We start from the raw sequence: 25,356 nt of genomic DNA, 5'->3' as shown, positions 1-25,356 counted from the left end.
TGTGTGTGTGGTGGGGTAGTGTATCTATATGGTTAGTGTAGTGTGTGTGATATATAAGCACAGGAGTGGCCGTGTAACACACATTAGTGCACACAGGGATTGTGACCTGTGACCTCTGGACTCTTTCAGGACACAGAAGTGTATAAAGCTGCCACCAAGGATGACATCACTAAGTGGCAGAACGCGCTCCGTGCCCACAGCAGTAACGACTGGCTGATCGTGGTGGTGGAGAGCGAAGCCAAAAAAAAGAACAAAACAAATATCTTACCACGAACGTCCATTGCGGACAAGATCCGGAGTGACTTCTGCAACAAGCAGAGCGACAGGTGAGGGGTGGAAACGTGGTGTGCGGAGGTGGGGACAAGGTGGTATGTATGGAGGGGTGTGTGTCCTGTATGTATGGAGGGTGTGTGTGTCCTGGATGTATGGAGGGGTGTGTGTCCTGGATGTATGGAGGGGTGTGTGTCCTGTATGTATGGAGGGGTGTGTGTCCTGTATGTATGGAGGGGTGTGTGTCCTGTATGTATGGAGGGGTGTGTGTCCTGGATGTATGGAGGGGTGTGTGTCCTGGATGTATGGAGGGGTGTGTGTCCTGGATGTATGGAGGGGTGTGTGTGTCCTGGATGTATGGAGGGGTGTGTGTGTCCTGGATGTATGGAGGGGTGTGTGTCCTGGATGTATGGAGGGGTGTGTGTGTCCTGTATGTATGGAGGGGTGTGTGTGTCCTGGATGTATGGAGGGGTGTGTGTGTCCTGGATGTATGGAGGGGTGTGTGTCCTGTATGTATGGAGGGGTGTGTGTGTCCTGTATGTATGGAGGGGTGTGTGTCCTGGATGTATGGAGGGGTGTGTGTGTCCTGTATGTATGGAGGGGTGTGTGTGTCCTGTATGTATGGAGGGGTGTGTGTCCTGTATGTATGGAGGGGTGTGTGTCCTGTATGTATGGAGGGGTGTGTGTCCTGTATGTATGGAGGGGTGTGTGTGTCCTGTATGTATGGAGGGGTGTGTGTGTCCTGGATGTATGGAGGGGTGTGTGTGTCCTGTATGTATGGAGGGGTGTGTGTGTCCTGGATGTATGGAGGGGTGTGTGTGTCCTGTATGTATGGAGGGGTGTGTGTGTCCTGTATGTATGGAGGGGTGTGTGTGTCCTGTATGTATGGAGGGGTGTGTGTGTCCTGTATGTATGGAGGGGTGTGTGTGTCCTGGATGCATGGAGGGGTGTGTGTGTGTATGGAGGGGTGTGTGTGTCCTGGATGCATGGAGGGGTGTGTGTGTGTATGGAGGGGTGTGTGTGTCCTGGATGTATGGAGGGGTGTGTGTGTCCTGGATGTATGGAGGGGTGTGTGTCCTGGATGTATGGAGGGGTGTGTGTGTCCTGGATGTATGGAGGGGTGTGTGTGTCCTGTATGTATGGAGGGGTGTGTGTGTCCTGTATGTATGGAGGGGTGTGTGTGTCCTGGATGCATGGAGGGGTGTGTGTGTGTATGGAGGTGTGTGTGTGTCCTGGATGCATGGAGGGGTGTGTGTGTCCTGGATGTATGGAGGGGTGTGTGTCCTGTATGTATGGAGGGGTGTGTGTGTCCTGTATGTATGGAGGGGTGTGTGTGTCCTGTATTCAGTGAGTCCAAGAAGTATTTGATCCCTTGCTGATTTTCTTTTTTTGCCCACTAATAAAGACATGATCATTCTATACTTTTAATGGTAGATGTATTCTTACATGGAGAGACAGAATATTAAAAAGAAAATCCAGAAAATAAATCTAAGGAATATATATTAATTGATTTGTATTTCATGGAGTGAAATAAGTATTTGATCCCTTAGTATTCATTAGCAGTTCTGGCTTTTACAGACCAGTTAGACACTCCCAATACACTTGTTACCTGACCTGAAGCCGCCTGTTCTTACTAATCACTTGTGTGAAAAACAACTGTCCACAGAATCAGACAGATCACACAGATTCCAAGTCTCCAACATGGGTAAAACCAAAGAGCTGTCACAGGACCTCAGAGTCAGAATTGTTGACCTTCACAAAGCTGGAATGGGCTACAAAAAGATTAGTAAGGTGTTGGATGTGAAAGTAACAACTATTGGTGCAATTATCAGAAAGTTTAAAGAGTATAACATGACAATCAACAGACCTCGGCCCAGTGCTCCAAAGAAGATTTCGCCTGGTGGGGCGGCAATGATGCTGAGAACAGTCAGAAATCGTCCTGCAACCACTCGGCAGGAGTTAGCAAATGACCTGAAGGCAGCTGGGACCACAGTTTGCAAGGAAACAATTGGCAACACTTTGCGCAACAATGGATTCACATCCTGCAGTGCCCGAAAGGTGCCCCTGCTGAAGAGAGCACATGTGGAGAGAAGGTGCCCCTGCTGAAGAGAGCACATGTGGAGAGAAGGTACCCCTGCTGAAGAGAGCACATGTGGAGAGAAGGTACCCCTGCTGAAGAGAGCACATGTGGAGAGGTGCCCCTGCTGAAGAGAGCACATGTGGAGAGGTGCCCCTGCTGAAGAGAGCACATGTGGAGAGGTGCCCCTGCTGAAGAGAGCACATGTGGAGAGGTGCCCCTGCTGAAGAGAGCACATGTGGAGAGAAGGTACCCCTGCTGAAGAGAGCACATGTGGAGAGAAGGCGCCCCTGCTGAAGAGAGCACATGTGGAGAGAAGGCGCCCCTGCTGAAGAGAGCACATGTGGAGAGAAGGTGCCCCTGCTGAAGAGAGCACATGTGGAGAGGTGCCCCTGCTGAAGAGAGCACATGTGGAGAGGTGCCCCTGCTGAAGAGAGCACATGTGGAGAGGTGCCCCTGCTGAAGAGAGCACATGTGGAGAGAAGGTACCCCTGCTGAAGAGAGCACATGTGGAGAGAAGGTGCCCCTGCTGAAGAGAGCACATGTGGAGAGGTGCCCCTGCTGAAGAGAGCACATGTGGAGAGAAGGTGCCCCTGCTGAAGAGAGCACATGTGGAGAGAAGGTGCCCCTGCTGAAGAGAGCACATGTGGAGAGAAGGTGCCCCTGCTGAAGAGAGCACATGTGGAGGCGCGCCTCAAATATGCCAATCATCATTTGAAAGATGAACCAAGTTATTGGGAGAAGGTTTTGTGGTCAGATGAGACCAAAATTGAACTTTTTGGCCTCAACTCCACCCGCCATGTGTGGAGGAAGAAAAAATGCTGCCTATGACCCCAAGAACACTGTGCCCACCGTCAAGCATGGAGGTGGAAGCATAATGTTTTGGGGATGTTTCTCTGCCAAGGGTACAGGGCTACTTCACCGCATCACTGGGAAGATGGATGGAGCCATGTACCGCACAATCCTGAGGGACAACCTCCTCCCCTCTGCCAGGGTTCTGAAAATGGGCCGTGGTTGGGTCTTCCAACATGATAACGACCCTAAACATACAGCAAAGGCAACAAAGGATTGGCTCAAGAAAAATCACATTAAGGTCATGGAGCGGCCCAGCCAGTCGCCAGACCTCAATCCGATGGAAAATCTATGGAGGGAGCTGAAGGTCAGAGTTGCCAAGCGACAGCCCACCAACCTTCATGATTTAGAGAGAATCTGCAAAGAAGAGTGGGCCAAGATTCCCCCTGGGGTGTGCGCTAAACTTGTGGTGAACTACAACAAACCTCTCACCGCTGTGCTGGCAAACAAAGGCTTTGCCACTAAGTATTGAGTGTGTTTGGCAAGAGGGATCAAATACTTATTTTCCTCATTGAAATACAAATTAATTGAAATATATTCTTTAAAATTATATTCTGGATTTTTTTTCTTGATATTCTGTCTCTCCATGTTAGAATACATCTACCATTAAAAGTGCTGAAGGATCGTGTCTTTATTAGTGGGCAAAGAAAGAAAATCAGCAAGGGATCAAATACTTCTTGGACTCACTGTATATGGAGGGGTGCGTGTGTCCTGTATGTATGGAGGGGTGTGTGTCCTGGATGTATGGAGGGGTGTGTGTCCTGGATGTATGGAGGGGTGTGTGTCCTGTATGTATGGAGGGGTGTGTGTGTCCTGTATGTATGGAGGGGTGTGTGTGTCCTGTATGTATGGAGGGGTGTGTGTCCTGTATGTATGGAGGGGTGTGTGTGTCCTGTATGTATGGAGGGGTGTGTGTGTCCTGTATGTATGGAGGGGTGTGTGTCCTGTATGTATGGAGGGGTGTGTGTGTCCTGTATGTATGGAGGGGTGTGTGTGTCCTGTATGTATGGAGGGGTGTGTGTCCTGTATGTATGGAGGGGTGTGTGTGTCCTGGATGTATGGAGGGGTGTGTGTGTCCTGTATGTATGGAGGGGTGTGTGTCCTGGATGTATGGAGGGGTGTGTGTGTCCTGGATGTATGGAGGGGTGTGTGTGTCCTGTATGTATGGAGGGGTGTGTGTGTCCTGTATGTATGGAGGTGCGTGTGTCCTGTATGTATGGAGGGGTGTGTGTGTCCTGTATGTATGGAGGGGTGTGTGTGTCCTGTATGTATGGAGGTGCGTGTGTCCTGTATGTATGGAGGGGTGTGTGTGTCCTGTATGTATGGAGGTGCGTGTGTCCTGTATGTATGGAGGGGTGTGTGTGTCCTGTATGTATGGAGGGGTGTGTGTCCTGTATGTATGGATGGGTGTGTGTGTCCTGGATGTATGGAGGGGTGTGTGTGTCCTGGATGTATGGAGGGGTGTGTGTGTCCTGGATGTATGGAGGGGTGTGTGTGTCCTGGATGTATGGAGGGGTGTGTGTGTCCTGTATGTATGGAGGGGTGTGTGTGTCCTGGATGTATGGAGGGGTGTGTGTGTCCTGGATGTATGGAGGGGTGTGTGTGTCCTGGATGTATGGAGGGGTGTGTGTGTCCTGGATGTATGGAGGGGTGTGTGTGTGTGTGTGTGTGTATGTATGTATGTATGTATGTATGTATGAAGGTGTATTTCTGTGTTTGTATGGAGGTGTGTCGGGCTGGTAATGCAGAGACTCCCGTGATGGTTGGTGATTGGTGTCCTGTAGATGTATGGTGCTGGTGGACCCTCTGAAGGACACGTCCCGCTCCCAGGAGTCCTGGTCTCTCTTTCTGTCCAAGCTGCGCACATTGCTCCTGACATCCTTCACCCGGAATCTGGGACACTTTGAAGATGAGATGAGAACGCTTCGGGAGAAGAGGACGGAGCCAGGCTGGAGCTTCTGTGACTACTTCATGGTGCAGGTGAGTGGATATTGTCCCTGTCCTTTCCTCTCCTTCCTGTCCTCTCCTCTCCTCCCTGTCCTCTCCTCTCCTCCCTGTCCTCTCCTGTTCTCTCCTGTCCTCCCTGTTCTCTCCTGTCCTTCCTGTTCTCTCCTGTCCTCCCTGTTCTCTCCTTTCCTCCCTGTCCTTTCCTCCTTGTCCTCCCTTTCCTCTCCTATCCTCCCTGTCCTCCCTGTCCTCTCCTCTCTGTCCTCTCCTCTCCTCTCTGTCCTCTCCTCTCCTCCCTGTCCTCTCCTCTCCTCCCTGTCCTCTCCTGTCCTCTCCTCTCCTCCCTGTCCTCTCCTGTTCTCTCCTGTCCTCCCTGTTCTCTCCTGTCCTTCCTGTTCTCTCCTGTCCTTCCTTTTCTCTTCTGTCCTCCCTGTTCTCTCCTCTCCTCCCTGTCCTCTCCTACCTGTCCTCTCCTCCCTGTTCTCTCCTCCCTGTCCTCCCCTGTCCTCTCCTCTCCTGTCCTCTCCTCTCCTCCCTGTCCTCTCCTGTCCTCTCCTCCCTGTCCTCTCCTCCCTTGTCCTCTCTTCTCCTGTCCTCCCTGTCCTCTCCTGTCCTCTCCTCTCCTCCCTGTCCTCTCCTGTCCTCTCCTCTCCTCCCTGTCCTCTCCTGTTCTTTCCTCCCTGTCCTCTCCTCCCTTGTCCTCTCTTCTCCTGTCCTCCCTGTCCTCTCCTGTCCTCTCCTCCCCTCCCTGTCCTCTCCTGTCCTCTCCTCTCCTCCCTGTCCTCTCCTCCCTTGTCCTCTCTTCTCCTGTCCTCTCCTCTCCTCCCTGTCCTCTCCTCTCCTCCCTGTCCTCTCCTCTCCTCCCTGTCCTCTCCTCTCCTCCCTGTCCTCTCCTCTCCTGTTCTCTCCTCTCCTGTTCTCTCCTGTCCTCTCCTCTCCTCCCTGTCCTCTCCTCTCCTCCCTGTCCTCTCCTCTTCTCCCTGTCCTCTCCTGTCCTCTGCTTGTGATGTGTGATCACTAAGGGACATGTGGTGGTGGTGGTGTCTGGGCTGTGTAAAGGTCCCTGATGGGAGTGCTATACTGGGGGTAATAGGAACATAGTAAATAAGGTTAAAAAAAGACAAGAGTCCATCAGGTTCAACCTAAGGCGACCAGAACAATCCCTGGATCAGTGTATCACCGGAAATCTAATGCCCATAACTTGTAATATTATATTGTACAAGAAAAGCATCCGGGCCTCCCCTGTACTTATATAATGAATCGGCCATGACAACCGCATGTGGCAGAGAGTTCCACAGTCTTACCGCTCGTACAGTAAAGAATATAGAGAGTTCCACAGTCTTACCGCTCGTACAGTAAAGAATATAGAGAGTTCCACAGTCTTACCGCTCGTACAGTAAAGAATATAGAGAGTTCCACAGTCTTACCGCTCGTACAGTAAAGAATATAGAGAGTTCCACAGTCTTACCGCTCGTACAGTAAAGAATATAGAGAGTTCCACAGTCTTACCGCTCGTACAGTAAAGAATATAGAGAGTTCCACAGTCTTACCGCTCGTACAGTAAAGAATATAGAGAGTTCCACAGTCTTACCGCTCGTACAGTAAAGAATATAGAGAGTTCCACAGTCTTACCGCTCGTACAGTAAAGAATATAGAGAGTTCCACAGTCTTACCGCTCGTACAGTAAAGAATATAGAGAGTTCCACAGTCTTACCGCTCGTACAGTAAAGAACCCGCGTCGATGCTGATGATAAAATCTTCTTTCCTCTAGACGTAGAGGACGCCCCCTTGTCAGGTTACAGACCTAGGAGTAAGGAGACCCCTACAAAGATCTCTGTACTGTCCAGTCATATATCTGTACATTGGGATCAGATCGCCCCTAAGACGTCTTTTTCCTAGCGTAAATAACCCCAAGCTTGATAACCTGTCCTGGTACTGTAACCCACCCATTCCCTTAGTGACCTCTGCACCCGCTCCAGGTCAGCTGTGTCCTTCTTATATACAGGTGCCCGGTGCTGTATACAGTATATACCATGTGTGGTGACCAGTGTTATGTATAGAGGACACTATGTTCTTATATACAGGTGCCCAGTGCTGTATACAGTATATACCATGTGTGGTGACCAGTGATCTGTATAGAGGACACTATGCTCTTATATACAGGTGCCCGGTGCTGTATACAGTATATACCATGTGTGGTGACCAGTGATCTGTATAGAGGACACTATGTTCTTATATACAGGTGCCCGGTGCTGTATACAGTATATACCATGTGTGGTGACCAGTGTTATGTATAGAGGACACTATGTTCTTATATACAGGTGCCCAGTGCTGTATACAGTATATACCATGTGTGGTGACCAGTGATCTGTATAGAGGACACTATGTTCTTATATACAGGTGCCCGGTGCTGTATACAGTATATACCATGTGTGGTGACCAGTGATCTGTATAGAGGACACTATGTTCTTATATACAGGTGCCCGGTGCTGTATACAGTATATACCATGTGTGGTGACCAGTGATCTGTATGTTCTTATATACAGGTGCCCGGTGCTGTATACAGTATATACCATGTGTGGTGACCAGTGATCTGTATAGAGGACACTATGTTCTTATATACAGGTGCCCGGTGCTGTATACAGTATATACCATGTGTGGTGACCAGTGATCTGTATAGAGGACACTATGTTCTTATATACAGGTGCCCGGTGCTGTATACAGTATATACCATGTGTGGTGACCAGTGATCTGTATGTTCTTATATACAGGTGCCCGGTGCTGTATACAGTATATACCATGTGTGGTGACCAGTGATCTGTATAGAGGACACTATGTTCTTATATACAGGTGCCCGGTGCTGTATACAGTATATACCATGTGTGGTGACCAGTGATCTGTATAGAGGACACTATGTTCTTATATACAGGTGCCCGGTGCTGTATACAGTATATACCATGTGTGGTGACCAGTGATCTGTATAGAGGACACTATGCTCTTATATACAGGTGCCCAGTGCTGTATACAGTATATACCATGTGTGGTGACCAGTGTTATGTATAGAGGACACTATGTTCTTATATACAGGTGCCCGGTGCTGTATACAGTATATACCATGTGTGGTGACCAGTGATCTGTATAGAGGACACTATGCTCTTATATACAGGTGCCCGGTGCTGTACACAGTATATACCATGTGTGGTGACCAGTGATCTGTATAGAGGACACTATGTTCTTATATACAGGTGCCCGGTGCTGTATACAGTATATACCATGTGTGGTGACCAGTGATCTGTATAGAGGACACTATGTTCTTATATACAGGTGCCCAGTGCTGTATACAGTATATACCATGTGTGGTGACCAGTGATCTGTATAGAGGACACTATGATCTTATATACAGGTGCCCGGTGCTGTATACAGTATATACCATGTGTGGTGACCAGTGATCTGTATAGAGGACACTATGTTCTTATATACAGGTGTATGGTGCTGTATACAGTATATACCATGTGTGGTGACCAGTGATCTGTATAGAGGACACTATGTTCTTATATACAGGTGCCCGGTGCTGTATACAGTATATACCATGTGTGGTGACCAGTGATCTGTATAGAGGACACTATGCTCTTATATACAGGTGCCCGGTGCTGTATACAGTATATACCATGTGTGGTGACCAGTGATCTGTATAGAGGACACTATGCTCTTATATACAGGTGTATGGTGCTGTATACAGTATATACCATGTGTGGTGACCAGTGATCTGTATAGAGGACACTATGCTCTTATATACAGGTGTATGGTGCTGTATACAGTATATACCATGTGTGGTGACCAGTGATCTGTATAGAGGACACTATGTTCTTATATACAGGTGTATGGTGCTGTATACAGTATATACCATGTGTGGTGACCAGTGATCTGTATAAAGGACACTATGTTCTTATATACAGGTGCCCAGTGCTGTATACAGTATATACCATGTGTGGTGACCAGTGATCTGTATAGAGGACACTATGTTCTTATATACAGGTGTATGGTGCTGTATACAGTATATACCATGTGTGGTGATCAGTGATCTGTATAGAGGACACTATGCTCTTATATACAGGTATATGGTGCTGTATACAGTATATACCATGTGTGGTGACCAGTGATCTGTATAGAGGACACTATGCTCTTATATACAGGTATATGGTGCTGTATACAGTATATACCATGTGTGGTGACCAGTGATCTGTATGTTCTTATATACAGGTATATGGTGCTGTATACAGTATATACCATGTGTGGTGACCAGTGATTTATAAAGAGGCAAAACTATGTTCTCATCTTTAGCATCTCGGCCTCTTTTGATGCCATTAGCCTTGGCAGCTGCTGCCTGGCACTGATCACTATAGATACTGTCCACCAATCCCCAGCTCCTTCCCGGCATCAGTGTTACCCAGTGTTTTATTATTTAGCACATAACTTATTATTTCTACGGCCCAAGTCTATATATACAACGTCCACAGCTTCCCCCAGGTCCAGTCTATATATAAAACGTCCACAGCTTCCCCCAGGTCCAGTCTATATATACAACGTCCACAGCTTCCCCCAGGTCCTGTCTATATATACAACGTCCACAGCTTCCCCCAGGTCCAGTCTATATATACAACGTCCACAGCTTCCCCCAGGTCCAGTCTATATATACAACGTCCACAGCTTCCCCCAGGTCCAGTCTATATATACACAACGTCCACAGCTTCCCCCAGGTCCAGTCTATATACACATACACAGCCTCCCCCAGGTCCTATCTATATACACATATACAGCCTCCCCCAGGTCCAGTCTATATATACACAACGTCCACAGCTTCCCCCAGGTCCAGTCTATATACACATATACAGCCTCCCCCCGGTCCCGTCTATATACACATCCACAGCCTCCCCCAGGTCCTGTCTATATACACATATACAGCCTCCCCCAGGTCCAGTCTATATACACATATACAGCCTCCCCCAGGTCCTGTCTATATACACATATACAGCTTCCCCCAGGTCCAGTCTATATACACATATACAGCCTCCCCCAGGTCCTGTCTATATACACATATACAGCCTCCCCCAGGTCCTGTCTATATATACATATACAGCCTCCCCCAGGTCCAGTCTATATACACATATACAGCCTCCCCCAGGTCCTGTCTATATACACATATACAGCCTCCCCCAGGTCCTGTCTATATATACACAACGTCCACAGCTTCCCCCAGGTCCAGTCTATATACACATATACAGCCTCCCCCAGGTCCAGTCTATATACACATATACAGCCTCCCCCAGGTCCTGTCTATATACACATATACAGCCTCCCTCAGGGCCTGTCTATATACACATATACAGCCTCCCCCCGGTCCAGTCTATATACACATATACAGCCTCCCCCAGGTCCTGTCTATATACACATATACAGCCTCCCCCAGGTCCTGTCTATATACACATATACAGCCTCCCCCAGGTCCTGTCTATATACACATATACAGCCTCCCCCAGGTCCAGTCTATATACACATATACAGCCTCCCCCAGGTCCAGTCTATATACACATATACAGCCTCCCCCCGGCCCTGTCTATATACACATATACAGCCTCCCCCAGGTCCAGTCTATATACACATATACAGCCTCCCCCAGGTCCTGTCTATATACACATATACAGCCTCCCCCAGGTCCTGTCTATATACACATATACAGCCTCCCCCAGGTCCTGTCTATATACACATCCACAGCCTCCCCCAGGTCCTGTCTATATACACATATACAGCCTCCCCCAGGTCCAGTCTATATACACATATACAGCCTCCCCCAGGTCCTGTCTATATATACACATATACAGCCTCCCCCAGGTCCAGTCTATATACACATATACAGCCTCCCCCAGGTCCTGTCTATATATACACATATACAGCCTCCCCCCGGTCCTGTCTATATACACATATACAGCCTCCCCCAGGTCCTGTATATATACACATATACAGACTCCCCCAGGTCCAGTCTATATACACATATACAGCCTCCCCCAGGTCCTATCTATATACACATATACAGCCTCCCCCAGGTCCAGTCTATATACACATATACAGCCTCCCCCAGGTCCTGTCTATATACACATATACAGCCTCCCCCAGGTTCTGTCTATATACACATATACAGCCTCCCCCAGGTCCTGTCTATATATATACACATATACAGCCTCCCCCAGGTCCTGTCTATATACACATATACAGCCTCCCCCAGGTCCTGTCTATATACACATATACAGCCTCCCCCAGGTCCTGTCTATATACACATATACAGCCTCCCCCAGGTCCAGTCTATATACACATATACAGCCTCCCCCAGGTCCTGTCTATATACACATATACAGCCTCCCCCAGGTCCAGTCTATATACACATATACAGCCTCCCCCAGGTCCTGTCTATATACACATATACAGCCTCCCCCAGGTCCTGTCTATATACACATATACAGCCTCCCCCAGGTCCTGTCTATATACACATATACAGCCTCCTCCAGGTCCTGTCTATATATATACACATATACAGCCTCCCCCAGGTCCAGTCTATATACACATATACAGCCTCCCCCAGGTCCAGTCTATATACACATACACAGCCTCCCCCAGGTATACACCAGTATACATCTCATATATTATACCCCAGTATTCATCTCTTATATATTATACTCCAGTATACATCTCTTATATATTATACCCCAGTATACATCTCATATATTATACCCCAGTATTCATCTCTTATATATTATACCCCAGTATACATCTCTTATATATTATACCCCAGTATAGCATCTCTTATATATTATACCCCAGTATTCATCTCTTATATATTATACCCCAGTATAGCATCTCTTATATATTATACCCCAGTATAGCATCTCTTATATATTATACCCCAGTATAGCATCTCCTATATATTATACTCCAGTATACATCTCTTATATATTATACTCCAGTATACATCTCTTATATATTATACTCCAGTATTCATCTCTTATATATTATACTCCAGTATACATCTCTTATATATTATACCCCAGTATACACCTCTTATATATTATACCCCAGTATACATCTCTTATATATTATACCCCAGTATAGCATCTCTTACCTACTATAGATGTTAGACTTACAGGCTTGTAGTTTCCAGGATCACTCTCTGACCCCTTCTTGAATATTGGTACCACATTAGCTATGCGCCAGTCCTGTGGAACAATCCCTGTCGTTATAGAATCTATAAATATTAGGAATATAGGTCTGTCTAACACAGTACATAATTCTTGCAAAACCACACAAGAATACCGGCCATCCCCTGATGGGAGTGCTATACTGGGGGTTATGGTGGAGTTGGGCTGTGTACAGGTCCTCTCCACAAAATCCCCCGATGGGAGTGCTGTATCGGGGGTCGGGAGGTCATGGAGGAGTCTTCGGGCTGTGTATAGGTCCTCTCCACCACACAAGGTTCACCGTCTTGGCCTCGCTTATGTCTTTTCTGTCTTGTGTCCTAGGAGGAGTTGGCCTTTGTCTTTGAGATGCTGCAGCAGTTTGAGGACGCCCTGGTCCAGTATGATGAGTTGGACGCCCTTTTCTCCCAGTATGTGCTGAACTTTGGTGCTGGTGGTGAGTAGCCCTGGACAGGGAGCACTTTTATATGTGACCTCCGCAGTCCCCAGAGGAGCACCGGCTGTATCTGTCCAATAATGTCTCCCGCAGGACTCTGCACAGCCCCATGGGTTGGGGTCACTCTGGTGGGTCACGGTCACTCTTTGGTTTGTCGTGTGGGTCGGAGTCGGCCACTGTCGTGTGGGTCGGAGTCGGCCACTGTCGTGTGGGTCGGAGTCGGCCACTGTCGTGTGGGTCGGAGTCGGCCACTGTCGTGTGGGTCGGAGTCGGCCACTGTCGTGTGGGTCGGAGTCGGCCACTGTCGTGTGGGTCGGAGTCGGCCACTGTCGTGTGGGTCGGAGTCGGCCACTGTCGTGTGGGGGGGGGGGGTCACCCTCTGTTGGGTCGGGGCCCCCATTGTCAGCCCGGTCGGGGGTCACCCTCCTCTCTCTTTCTCTTACAGACGGGGCCATGTGGCTTAGCTCCTTCTGTCAGCCGGTGCAGCGCTGGGTCGGGGTCACTCTTTGTCTGTTGGGTTTGGGGGGATCACCCTCTGTTGGGTCGGGGGGTCACCCTCCTCTCTCTTTCTCTTACAGATGGGGCCATGTGGCTGTGCTCTTTCTGTCAGCCGGTGCAGCGCCGGGTCGGGGTCACTCTTTGTCTGTTGGGTCAGGGGGTCATCCTCTGTTAGGTTGGGGGGGGGGGGGGTCACCCTATGTTGGGTCGGGGGGTCACCCTCCTCTCTTTCTCTCTCACAGACGGAGCCATGTGGCTGAGCTCTTTCTGTCAGCCGATGCAGCGCCGGGTCGGGGTCACTCTTTGTCTGTTGGGTTTGGGGGGATCACCCTCTGTTGGGTCGGGGGTCACCCTCCTTTCTCTTTCTCTCTCACAGATGGGGCCATGTGGCTGATCTCTTTCTGTCAGCCGATGCAGCGCCGGGTCGGGGTCACTCTTTGTCTGTTGGGTCAGGGGGTCACCCTCTGTTAGGTTGGGGGGGGGGGTCACCCTCTGTTGGGTCGGGGGGTCACCCTCCTCTCTCTTTCTCTTACAGATGGGGCCATGTGGCTGAGCTCTTTCTGTCAGCCTGTGCAGCGCCGGGTCGGGGTCACTCTTTGTCTGTTGGGTCAGGGGGTCACCCTCTGTTAGGTTGGGGGGGGGGTCACCCTCTGTTGGGTCGGGGGGGGGGGGTCACCCTCTGTTGGGTCGGGGGGTCACCCTCCACTCTCTTTCTCTTACAGATGGGGCCATGTGGCTGAGCTCTTTCTGTCAGCCTGTGCAGCGCCGGGTCGGGGTCACTCTTTGTCTGTTGTGTTCGGGGGGATCACCCTCTGTTGGGTTGGGGGGGGGGGGTCACCCTCTGTTGGGTCGGGGGGTCACCCTCCTCTCTCTTTCTCTTACAGATGGGGTCATGTGGCTGAGCTCTTTCTGTCAGCCTGTGTAGCGCCGGGTCGGGGTCACTCTTTGTCTGTTGGGTTCGGGGGGATCACCCTCTGTTGGGTCGGGGGTCACCCTCCTCTCTTTCTCTCTCACAGACGGAGCCATGTGGCTGAGCTCTTTCTGTCAGCCGGTGCAGCGCTGGGACGGTCTGGCTCTGCGGAAACCTATAGACATGGAGAAGCGAGACTTGATCCAGCGCGGCGGGGCCAACCTGCTGGAGCTGCGCAGTTACCTGTTCTCGCGGCAGTGCACCCTCCTCCTCTTCCTGCAGAGACCCTGGGAGGTGGCGGGCCGAGCCCTGGAGCTCCTCCATAACTGTGTGCAGGAGCTACGGCTGCTGGAGGTGAGCGGCCATGCTCTCAGCCCATGGAGGTCACCAGCATGCCTTCCTATGCTAATGCTTGTCTACCTGCCGCCCCACAGGTGGCCGTCCCCCCGGGGGCCCTGGACTGCTGGGTCTTCCTGAGCTGCCTGGAGGTTCTGCAGAGGATCGAAGGCTGCTGTGAGAGAGCGCAGATCGAGGCCAATGTCTCCCACACTGTGGGGCTGTGGAGCTATGCTACCGAGAAGGTCAGTCTTCTGTGTGGTGGAGGCCAGTGTGATGTGGGGTCAGTGTATGAGGCTGGGGTGGAGGCCAGTGTGATGTGGGGTCAGTGTATGAGGCTGGGGTGGAGGCCGGTGTGATGTGGGGTCAGTGTATGAGGCTGGGGTGGAGGCCAGTGTGATGTGGGGTCAGTGTATGAGGCTGGGGTGTGGGTCAGTGTATGGGACTGGGGTGGAGGCTGGTGTGATGTGGGGTCAGTGTATAAGGCTGGGGTGGAGGCTGGTGTGATGTGGGGTCAGTGTATGAGGCTGGGGTGGAGGCCGATGTGATGTGGGGTCAGTGTATACGGCTGGGGTGGAGGCTGGTGTGATGTGGGGTCAGTGTATGAGGCTGGTGTGATGTGGGGTCAGTGTATGAGGCTGGGGTGGAGGCCGGTGGGATGAGGGGTCAGTGTATACGGCTGGGGTGGAGGCCAGTGTGATGTGGGGTCAGTGTATGAGGCTGGGGTGGAGGCCGATGTGATGTGGGGTCAGTGTATAAGGCTGGGGTGGAGGCTGGTGTGATGTGGGGTCAGTGTATGAGGCTGGGGTGGAGGCCGGTGTGATGTGGGGTCAGTGTATGAGGCTGGGGTGGAGGCCGGTGTGATGTGGGGTCAGTGTATGAGGCTGGGGTGGAGGCCGGTGTGATGTGGGGTCAGTGTATGAGGCTGGGGTGGAGGCCAGTGTGATGTGGGGTCAGTGTATGAGGCTGGGGTGGTGGTCAGTGTATAAGGCTGGGGCGGAGGCCAGTGTGATGTGGGGTCAGTGTATGAGGCTGGGGTGGAGGCTGGTGTGATGTGGGGTCAGTGTATGAGGCTGGGGTGGAGGCTGGTGTGATGTGAGGTCAGTGTATGGGACTGGGGTGGAGGCTGGTGTAATGTGGGGTCAGTGTATACGGCTGGGGTGGAGGCTGGTGTGAGGTGGGGTCAGTGTATGAGGCTGGGGTGGAGGCCGATGTGATGTGGGGTCAGTGTATACGGCTGGGGTGGAGGCTGGTGTTATGTGGGGTCAGTGTATGAGGCTGGGGTGGAGGCCTTGGTGATGTGGGGTCAGTGTATGAGGCTGGGGCGGAGGCCAGTGTGATGTGGGGTCAGTGTATGAGGCTGGGGTGGAGGCCAGTGTGATGTGGGGTCAGTGTATGAGGCTGGGGTGGAGGCCGATGTGATGTGGGGTCAGTGTATAAGGCTGGGGTGGAGGCTGGTGTGATGTGGGGTCAGTGTATGAGGCTGGGGTGGAGGCCGGTGTGATGTGGGGTCAGTGTATGAGGCTGGGGTGGAGGCCGGTGTGATGTGGGGTCAGTGTATGAGGCTGGGGTGGAGGCCGGTGTGATGTGGGGTCAGTGTATAAGGCTGGGGTGGAGGCTGGTGTGATGTGGGGTCAGTGTATGAGGCTGGGGTGAAGGCCGATGGGATGTAGGGTCGGTGTATGAGGCTGGGGTGAAGGCCGATGGGATGTGGGGTCAGTGTATGAGGCTGGGGTGGTGGCCGGTGTGATGTGGGGTCAGTGTATAAGGCTGGGGTGGAGGCCAGTGTGATGTGGGGTCAGTGTATAAGGCTGGGGTGGAGGTCAGTGTATGAGGCTGGGGTGGAGGCCTGTGGGATGTAGGGTCAGTGTATACGGCTGAGGTGGAGGTCAATGTCATTTGGTAAGGCCTGTGTGACGTGTGGGTCAATGTGTGAGGCTGGTGTGATGTGGGGTCAGTGTATGAGGCTGGGGTGGAGGCCGATGTGATGTGGGGGTCAGTGTATGAGGCTGGGGTAGGAGTCAGTGTATGAGGCTGGGGTGGAGGCCGGTGTGATGTGGGGTATGTGTATGAGGCTGGGGTGGAGGCCGGTGTGATGTGGGGGTCAGTGTATAAGGCTGGGGTGGAGGCCGGTGTGATGTGGGGTCAGTGTATGAGGCTGGGGTGGGGGTCAGTGTATGAGGCTGGGGCGGAGGCCGGTGCGATGTGGGGTCAGTGTATGAGGCTGGGGTGGAGGCCATGGTGATGTGGGGTCAGTGTATGAGGCTGGGGTGGAGGCTGGTGTGATATGGGGTTAGTGTATGAGGCTGGGGTGGAGCCCATGGTGATGTGGGGTCAGTGTATGAGGCTGGGGCGGAGGCTGGTGTGATATGGGGTTAGTGTATGAGGCTGGGGTGGAGGCTGGTGTGATGTGGGGTCAGTGTATGAGGCTGGGGTGGAGGCCATGGTGATGTGGGGTCAGTGTATGAGGCTGGGGTGGAGGCTGGTGTGATATGGGGTCAGTGTATGAGGCTGGGTTTGAGGCCGATGTGATGTGGGGTCAGTGTATGAGGCCGATGTGATGTGGGGTCTGTTTATGAGGCTGTGTTGGAGGCCGGTGTGATGTGGGGTCTGTGTATGAGTTTGGGGTGGAGGCCGGTGTGGGCCTCTTGTTGATCTCCTCATTGATCTCTATGCTTGTAGCTCCAGGCTCTGGGATCGCTGTGTGGTCTGGTATCGGAGTCTGGCCCCTGCTCGGAGGACCTGCAGAGGACTGTGGACTTACTAGCGGGGTTAGGGGCAGAGAGACCGGAGACTGGTAAGTGGCCAGGGGATGGAGGGAGGGACCCTTCTGTCTCTTCTGCCTCTTCTCTCTCTCCGCCCCTCCTGTCTCTTCGGCCTCTCCTGTCTTTTCGGCCTCTCCTGCCTCTCCTGTCTCTCCTGCCCCTCCTGCCCCTCCTGTCTCTTCTGCCTCTCCTGTCTCTCCTGCCCCTCCTGCCCCTCCTGTCTCTTCGGCCTCTCCTGCCCCTCCTGCCCCTCCTGTCTCTTCGGCCTCTCCTGTCTCTTCGGCCTCTCCTGCCTCTTCGGCCTCTCCTGCCTCTTCGGCCTCTCCTGCCTCTTCGGCCTCTCCTGCCTCTTCGGCCTCTCCTGTCTCTTCGGCCTCTCCTGTCTCTCCGGATATTTTTGGTGTCACCCCCCACATGTGGTGTCTTCTCCACAGCGAACACTGCTCAGAGTCCTTACAAGAAGCTGCAGGAGGCGCTGTCCTCGGAGGAGTCCTTCGAGAAGCATTACCTGGTAAGATGCCTGAGCAGCCAAACCCTAACGTACCCCTGAACCCCAATCCTCACCTCATGGCCCCCTTGTGTCTTCGCAGGAGCTGGCACACGCCACCATAGAGATGTACAGCAGCATTGGAAGAAGCCGATCCGCCAAGCTGGTGGGGAAGAACCTGGCCGACTTCTACATGTAACTACCCAGTGTGCCCCCCCGCTCGGCACCCCAATGTTTTCTATGTTGGCGGTCTTTGTCTCTCTATGTTGGTGGTCTTGGGCTCTGTAAGGTGGAGGTTTTGGGCTCCCTATGTTGGTGCTATTGGGCTCTCTATGGCTGTGGTCTTGGGCTCTCTATGGCTGGGGTCTTGGGCTCTCTGATGCGGCGGTCTTGGGCTCTTTGATGCGGCGGTCTTGGGCTCTCTGATGCGGCGGTCTTGGGCTCTCTGATGCGGCGGTCTTGGGCTCATTGATGCGGCGGTCTTGGGCTCTCTGATGCGGCGGTCTTGGGCTCTCTGATGCGGCGGTCTTGGGCTCTCTGATGCGGCGGTCTTGGGCTCTCTGATGCGGCGGTCTTGGGCTCTCTGATGCGGCGGTCTTGGGCTCTCTGATGCGGCGGTCTTGGGCTCTCTATGGCGGCTGTCTTGGGCTCTCTATGGCGGCTGTCTTGGGCTCTCTATGGCGGCTGTCTTGGGCTCTCTATGGCGGCTGTCTTGGGCTCTCTATGGCGGCTGTCTTGGGCTCTCTATGGCGGCTGTCTTGGGCTCTCTATGGCGGCTGTCTTGGGCTCTCTATGGCGGCTGTCTTGGGCTCTCTATGGCGGCTGTCTTGGGCTCTCTATGGCGGCTGTCTTGGGCTCTCTATGGCGGCTGTCTTGGGCTCTCTATGGCGGCTGTCTTGGGCTCTCTATGGCGGCTGTCTTGGGCTCTCTATGGCGGCTGTCTTGGGCTCTCTATGGCGGCTGTCTTGGGCTCTCTATGGCGGCTGTCTTGGGCTCTCTATGGCGGCTGTCTTGGGCTCTCTATGGCGGCTGTCTTGGGCTCTCTATGGCGGCTGTCTTGGGCTCTCTATGGCGGCTGTCTTGGGCTCTCTATGGCGGCTGTCTTGGGCTCTCTATGGCGGCTGTCTTGGGCTCTATGGCGGCTGTCTTGGGCTCTCTATGGCGGCTGTCTTGGGCTCTCTATGGCTGCTGTCTTGGGCTTTCTATGGTGGCGGTCTTGGGCTCTCTGTCGGGGCAGTCTTGGGCTTTCTATGGTGGCGGTCTTGGGCTCTCTGTCGGGGCGGTCTTGGGCTTTCTATGGTGGCGGTCTTGGGCTCTCTGTCGGGGCAGTCTTGGGCTCTCTGTTGTGGCGTTCTTGGGCTCTCTGTGGCGGCGGTCTTGGGCTCTCTGGCGGCTCTCTTGGGCTCTCTGGCAGCTCTCTCTGGCGGCGGTCGTGGGCTCTCTGGCGGCGGTCTTGGGCTCTCTCTGGCGGCGGTCTTGGGCTCTCTGATGCGGCGGTCTTGGGCTCTCTGATGCGGCGGTCTTGGGCTCATTGATGCGGCGGTCTTGGGCTCTCTGATGCGGCGGTCTTGGGCTCTCTATGGCGGCGGTCTTGGGCTCTCTATGGCGGCGGTCTTGGGCTCTCTATGGCGGCGGTCTTGGGCTCTCTATGGCGGCGGTCTTGGGCTCTCTATGGCGGCGGTCTTGGGCTCTCTATGGCGGCGGTCTTGGGCTCTCTATGGCGGCGGTCTTGGGCTCTCTATGGCGGCGGTCTTGGGCTCTCTATGGCGGCGGTCTTGGGCTCTCTATGGCGGCGGTCTTGGGCTCTCTATGGCGGCGGTCTTGGGCTCTCTATGGCGGCGGTCTTGGGCTCTCTATGGCGGCGGTCTTGGGCTCTCTATGGCGGCGGTCTTGGGCTCTCTATGGCGGCGGTCTTGGGCTCTCTATGGCGGCGGTCTTGGGCTCTCTATGGCGGCGGTCTTGGGCTCTCTATGGCGGCGGTCTTGGGCTCTCTATGGCGGCGGTCTTGGGCTCTCTATGGCGGCGGTCTTGGGCTCTCTATGGCGGCGGTCTTGGGCTCTCTATGGCGGCGGTCTTGGGCTCTCTATGGCGGCGGTCTTGGGCTCTCTATGGCGGCGGTCTTGGGCTCTCTATGGCGGCGGTCTTGGGCTCTCTATGGCGGCGGTCTTGGGCTCTCTATGGCGGCGGTCTTGGGCTCTCTATGGCGGCGGTCTTGGGCTCTCTGGCGGCTCTCTTGGGCTCTCTGGCAGCTCTCTATGGCGGCGGTCGTGGGCTCTCTGGCGGCGGTCTTGGGCTCTCTGGTGGCGGTCTTGGGCTCTCTGGCGGCTCTCTTGGGCTCTCTGGTGGCTCTCTATGGCGGCGGTCTTGGGCTCTCTGGCGGCGGTCTTGGGCTCTCTGGCGGCGGTCTTGGGCTCTCTGGCGGCGGTCTTGGGCTCTCTGGCGGCGGTCTTGGGCTCTCTGGCGGCGGTCTTGGGCTCTCTATGGCGGCGGTCTTGGGCTCTCTGTCGTGGCGGCGGTCTTGGGCTCTCTGTCGTGGCGGCGGTCTTGGGCCCCCCGTCTCCTGGAATGCATGTTGTGGCCCCCCTTATTTGGGGTTTGGGGGGCAGGGAATATGCAGCCTGCTGCCTCCTATGTTTTCTGGTTGGGGGAAACGGAAAGTTCTTGACTTGTCGTCCCAGGAAGAAGTCTCAACCGCAGAAGGCAGAACCCTACCTACAGGGGGCGCTCCGCATGTACCAGGCTGAGGGCTGGGCGCTGCCCCTCACCCACACCCGCAAACAGCTGGCCGAATGTCAGAACCTGCTGGGGCAAACCGAGCCGTATCCTTTCTGCTGTCATCCTAACCCCCCCACCTCCCTCGGGCTGAGGGATAACTGCTCCTGCCCCTGGGGTACACACTGCTGTGAGGGATAACTGCTCCTGCCCCCGGGGCACACACCACTGTGAGGGATAACTGCCCCTGCCCCCGGGGTACACACACCACTGTGAGGGGTAACTGCTCCTGCCCCCGGGGCACACACCACTGTGAGGGATAACTGCCCCTGCCCCCGGGGTACACACACCACTGTGAGGGGTAACTGCTCCTGCCCCTGGGGCACACACCGCTGTGAGGGATAACTGCTCCTGCCCCCAGGGCACACACCACTGTGAGGGATAACTGCTCCTGCCCCCAGGGCACACACCACTGTGAGGGATAACTGCCCCTGCCCCCGGGGTACACACCACTGTGAGGGATAACTGCTCCTGCCCCCAGGGTACACACACCACTGTGAGGGATAACTGCTCCTGCCCCCAGGGCACACACCACTGTGAGGGATAACTGCTCCTGCCCCTGGGGCACACACCACTGTGAGGGATAACTGCTCCTGCCCCCAGGGTACACACCACTGTGAGGGATAACTGCTCCTGCCCCTGGGCACACACCACTGTGAGGGATAACTGCTCCTGCCCCTGGGGCACACACCACTGTGAGGGATAACTGCTCCTGCCCCCGGGGTACACACCACTGTGAGGGATAACTGCTCCTGCCCCTGGGGCACACACCACTGTGAGGGATAGTGAGGGATAACTGCTCCTGCCCCCGGGGCACACACCACTGTGAGGGATAACTGCTCCTGCCCCCGGGGTACACACACCGCTGTGAGGGATAACTGCTCCTGCCCCTGGGGCACACACCACTGTGAGGGATAACTGCTCCTGCCCCCGGGGTACACACCACTGTGAGGGATAACTGCTCCTGCCCCCGGGGTACACACCACTGTGAGGGATAACTGCTCCTGCCCCCGGGGCACACACCACTGTGAGGGATAACTGCTCCTGTCCCTGGGGTACACACACCGCTGTGAGGGATAACTGCTCCTGCCCCCGGGGCACACACCACTGTGAGGGATAGTGAGGGATAACTGCCCCTGCCCCCGGGGTACACACACCACTGTGAGGGGTAACTGCTCCTGTCCCCAGGGCACACACCACTGTGAGGGGTAACTGCTCCTGTCCCCAGGGCACACACCACTGTGAGGGATAACTGCTCCTGTCCCCAGGGCACACACCACTGTGAGGGGTAACTGCTCCTGTCCCCAGGGCACACACCACTGTGAGGGGTAACTGCTCCTGTCCCCAGGGCACACACCACTGTGAGGGGTAACTGCTCCTGTCCCCAGGGCACACACCACTGTGAGGGGTAACTGCTCCTGTCCCCAGGGCACACACCACTGTGAGGGATAACTGCTCCTGTCCCCAGGGCACACACCACTGTGAGGGGTAACTGCTCCTGTCCCCAGGGCACACACCACTGTGAGGGATAACTGCTCCTGTCCCCAGGGCACACACCACTGTGAGGGGTAACTGCTCCTGCCCCCAGGGTACACACACCACTGTGAGGGATAACTGCTCCTGCCCCCGGGGTACACACAACACTGTGAGGGGTAACTGCTCCTGCCCCCAGGGTACACACCACTGTGAGGGGTAACTGCTCCTGCCCCCGGGGTACACACCACTGTGAGGGGTAACTGCTCCTGCCCCCCCCTCATCTCCTTAACTGCCCTGCAGATACCTGACCACCTGCAGTCTACTTGCCACTGACCACAACCTTCCCCAGGATGAGCGTGTGAGATATGGCCGGGAGATCCTCCGCCTGTCTGCAGGGGACGCCGCTGAAGGTACAGAGAGGGTTAACCCTATCACGGGGGCGGGTACTGTCAGCGGGCGGCCAAAGCCCAACCCCTAGCACATCTGCAGGGGTTGGGTTTTTACAGTGTCTCCCCCTCTCTCCTCAGGGGACAGGATATTTATGGTGTACCCCCCCCCCCCTCCTCTCTCCTCAGGGGACAGGATACTTATGGTGTCACCCCCCCCCCCCTCCTCTCTCCTCAGGGGACAGGATACTTTATGGTGTCACCCCCCCCCCCTCCTCTCTCCTCAGGGGACAGGATATTTATGGTGTCACCCCCCCCCCCCTCTCTCCTCAGGGGACAGGATATTTATGGTGTCACCCCCCCCCCCCCTCTCTCCTCAGGGGACAGGATATTTATGGTGTCACCCCCCCCCCCCCCCTCCTCTAGGGACAGGATATTTATGGTGTCACCCCCCCCCCCCCTCTCCTCAGGGGACAGGATATTTCTGGTGTCACCCCCCCCCCCTCCTCTCTCCTCAGGGGACAGGATATTTATGGTGTCACCCCCCCCCCTCTCTCCTCAGGGGACAGGATATTTATGGTGTCACCCCCCCCCCCCCTCTCTCCTCAGGGGACAGGATATTTATGGTGTCACCCCCCCCCCCCCCCTCCTCAGGGGACAGGATATTTATGGTGTCACCCCCCCCCCCCCCCCACACTCTCTCCTCAGGGGACAGGATATTTATGGTGTCACCCCCCCCCCCCCCCTCTCTCCTCAGGGGACAGGATATTTATGGTGTCACCCCCCCCCCCCCACTCTCTCCTCAGGGGACAGGATATATATATATTTTTTATAATCAAGTTTTTATTGGGTTTTGGCCAATATCCACAGAAGGCACAGGCATGTAGTTGTACTAATAACACGTTCATACATAGTTGAGGGACATGTATGTGGTGGGCGGAACATAGTTCGTATGTGACAGTTGTCATGACAAGTCCAACGTAGCGGTGCATACAGGTCCTCTATAATACAAAGCCGTGGGTATTGATTTTATTGGGGGAGGGAACAAGGGGGGGTGGGAGAAGGAGGGGAGGATGGGGAATGGCCGTCCAGGCCCTTAACGGCAGGCCATGATGGACAACCAGGGGTGTAACATAGAACATTTTAACAAAGAAACGTTATGACAGGGAAACATATTGGTAGACCACGTAAGACATTATCCTCCACACGCATAACAACAGCAAGGCAGTAGGTGATAAAAGGAAAATGCAAGGAGAAAGCCCACTCCCCCTACAGCCGACAGTACATCAATGACAATGTGTATGCTCAGGCCCAACCTGCATAGTGTGACCACTTCTTACAGTATGTGGCGGTAGCTAAGCCAGGGCTGCCACTCCTTTAGGTATTTCTCATGGGAGCCTCTATCCCAACTGAGTAACTCCTCCATTCTAGCCAGTTGGTCGCACTTAGAAAGCCACTCAGAGGGAGTAGGGGCCTCCTGGGAGTGCCAGTGTAAGGGTATTAACAACTTGGCTGCGGAAATTAAGTGGGTGGGGAGGTGATTGCGCTTCGGGCAGAATGTTGCAGAGGGCAATTAGAGCAAAACTGTCATGGGGGTCAGCTGGACCTGTTGTCCCATGACTGTGGATATTACCGCCAGTACTTCCACCCAGAAGCTTTTGATGGCTTGGCATTCCCACCAGATAAGACGATAGGTGCCTGCCTCCCGTCCACAACGCCAGCACAAGTCATTTGCCGATAAGCCCGCTTTGTAGAGAAAGGAGGGCGTTTTGTACCATCTGGTGTATAGCTTATATGAACTTTCCTGTGTCTTAACACAACAGGAGAAGCCATGGGAATGGTTGGCTAAAGTAGTCAGTTCCTGCGGTGTGAAAGAGATATCTAGTTCCCTCTCCCATCCCAGGATATGGGCCGGCTTGTGAGCGGGAGGGGGCTCCAGCAGAGCATCGCATATTTTAGAGAGTAATTTTTTTGGCAGTGGGTCCGTGGCTATAAGTTTGTCTAACCAATGCAGGGGTCGGAGGGGTAAGAAGCTATCGGCGAATTTGCCTACTAGAGCGAGCAAGTCCGCAAAGGCAATGCTCCCTGTCGTAGGTATATTACCTTGTTCTAATAGAGCGGTTTCTAGACCGTGGTAGGTCTGAGGGTTGCACATATCTATCGGAGCATGAGAGACAGAGGACCATAATGGGGGCGGAGCAATAGGTTTGTTAAGGATGTAAGCCAGGATCAGGGCCATGGGCATCTTGGGGAAGGGGGTGGAAGAGGAGGGAAGGTTTTTCAGGATCATTCTCGAGGTCTTCAAGGTAGCATGTAGAACTGGATAGTGGGTGAGGGGACATGCTGGTAGCACATCAGGCTTCCATAGGCAAATTAAGTGTGACTGTGAAAGAAGTGAGTGTTCCATATGCGCCCATGGAGGGGCCGTGGGCCTGCGTGTTTTAACTAGGTGGCACCATCTATTGAGCAAGGTGGACTTGTAATATGTGTGCAGGTCTGGTAGTCCAAAGCCTCCGGCCCCTTTCTTAATGATGAGATGCCTATGTGCTAGTCTGGGAGCCTTATTTGCCCATATGAAATGTGAGAGTGCCAGGGGGACAGGGATAGGGAGTGTTTGAAAAAGGTAAAGAAATTGGGGGAGTATATAGGTCTTAACATAATTTTTCCATCACATCCAGGACACAAAGGGCAGGTTTAGTTTAGAAAGGCTAAGTTTTATTTTAGTTAGCAAGGGGGTGTAATTGGCCGAGAAGAGTTTGGAGGGGTCAGCGGTGATATGTGTTCCCAAGTATTTCAGGGATGATGTAGTCCATGTGAAAGGGAATAGAGTCTTAAAGGGAGCGCTGAGAGATGAGTCCAACGCTCATAGAGAATGACGGAGCGCTGGACTCTCCTGTCAT

The 25,356-nt window shown here is 53.7% G+C and overlaps 1 protein-coding gene across 1 annotated transcript in view; it reads left to right on the top strand.

Annotated features, from left to right (window-relative positions):
• Positions 1 to 243: 243 nt before the first annotated feature.
• The window catches only part of TRAPPC10 (trafficking protein particle complex subunit 10), a 53,117-nt gene continuing 28,004 nt past the window's right edge, over positions 244 to 25,356 (top strand). Inside the window, exons 1-10 of the mRNA XM_069944770.1 lie at positions 244 to 326; positions 4,984 to 5,179; positions 12,715 to 12,826; positions 14,341 to 14,588; positions 14,669 to 14,815; positions 17,253 to 17,367; positions 17,770 to 17,846; positions 17,926 to 18,017; positions 20,501 to 20,641; positions 22,371 to 22,480. Coding sequence (XP_069800871.1) covers positions 4,988 to 5,179; positions 12,715 to 12,826; positions 14,341 to 14,588; positions 14,669 to 14,815; positions 17,253 to 17,367; positions 17,770 to 17,846; positions 17,926 to 18,017; positions 20,501 to 20,641; positions 22,371 to 22,480 — 1,234 coding nt within the window. The 5' untranslated portion in view covers positions 244 to 326; positions 4,984 to 4,987. The remainder of the gene's footprint in view (positions 327 to 4,983; positions 5,180 to 12,714; positions 12,827 to 14,340; positions 14,589 to 14,668; positions 14,816 to 17,252; positions 17,368 to 17,769; positions 17,847 to 17,925; positions 18,018 to 20,500; positions 20,642 to 22,370; positions 22,481 to 25,356) is intronic.

The sequence above is a fragment of the Dendropsophus ebraccatus genome, chromosome 11 (genome assembly GCF_027789765.1).
Source record: "Dendropsophus ebraccatus isolate aDenEbr1 chromosome 11, aDenEbr1.pat, whole genome shotgun sequence".
NCBI lineage: Eukaryota > Metazoa > Chordata > Amphibia > Anura > Hylidae > Dendropsophus > Dendropsophus ebraccatus.
This window is presented reverse-complemented; position numbering and strand designations above follow the sequence as displayed.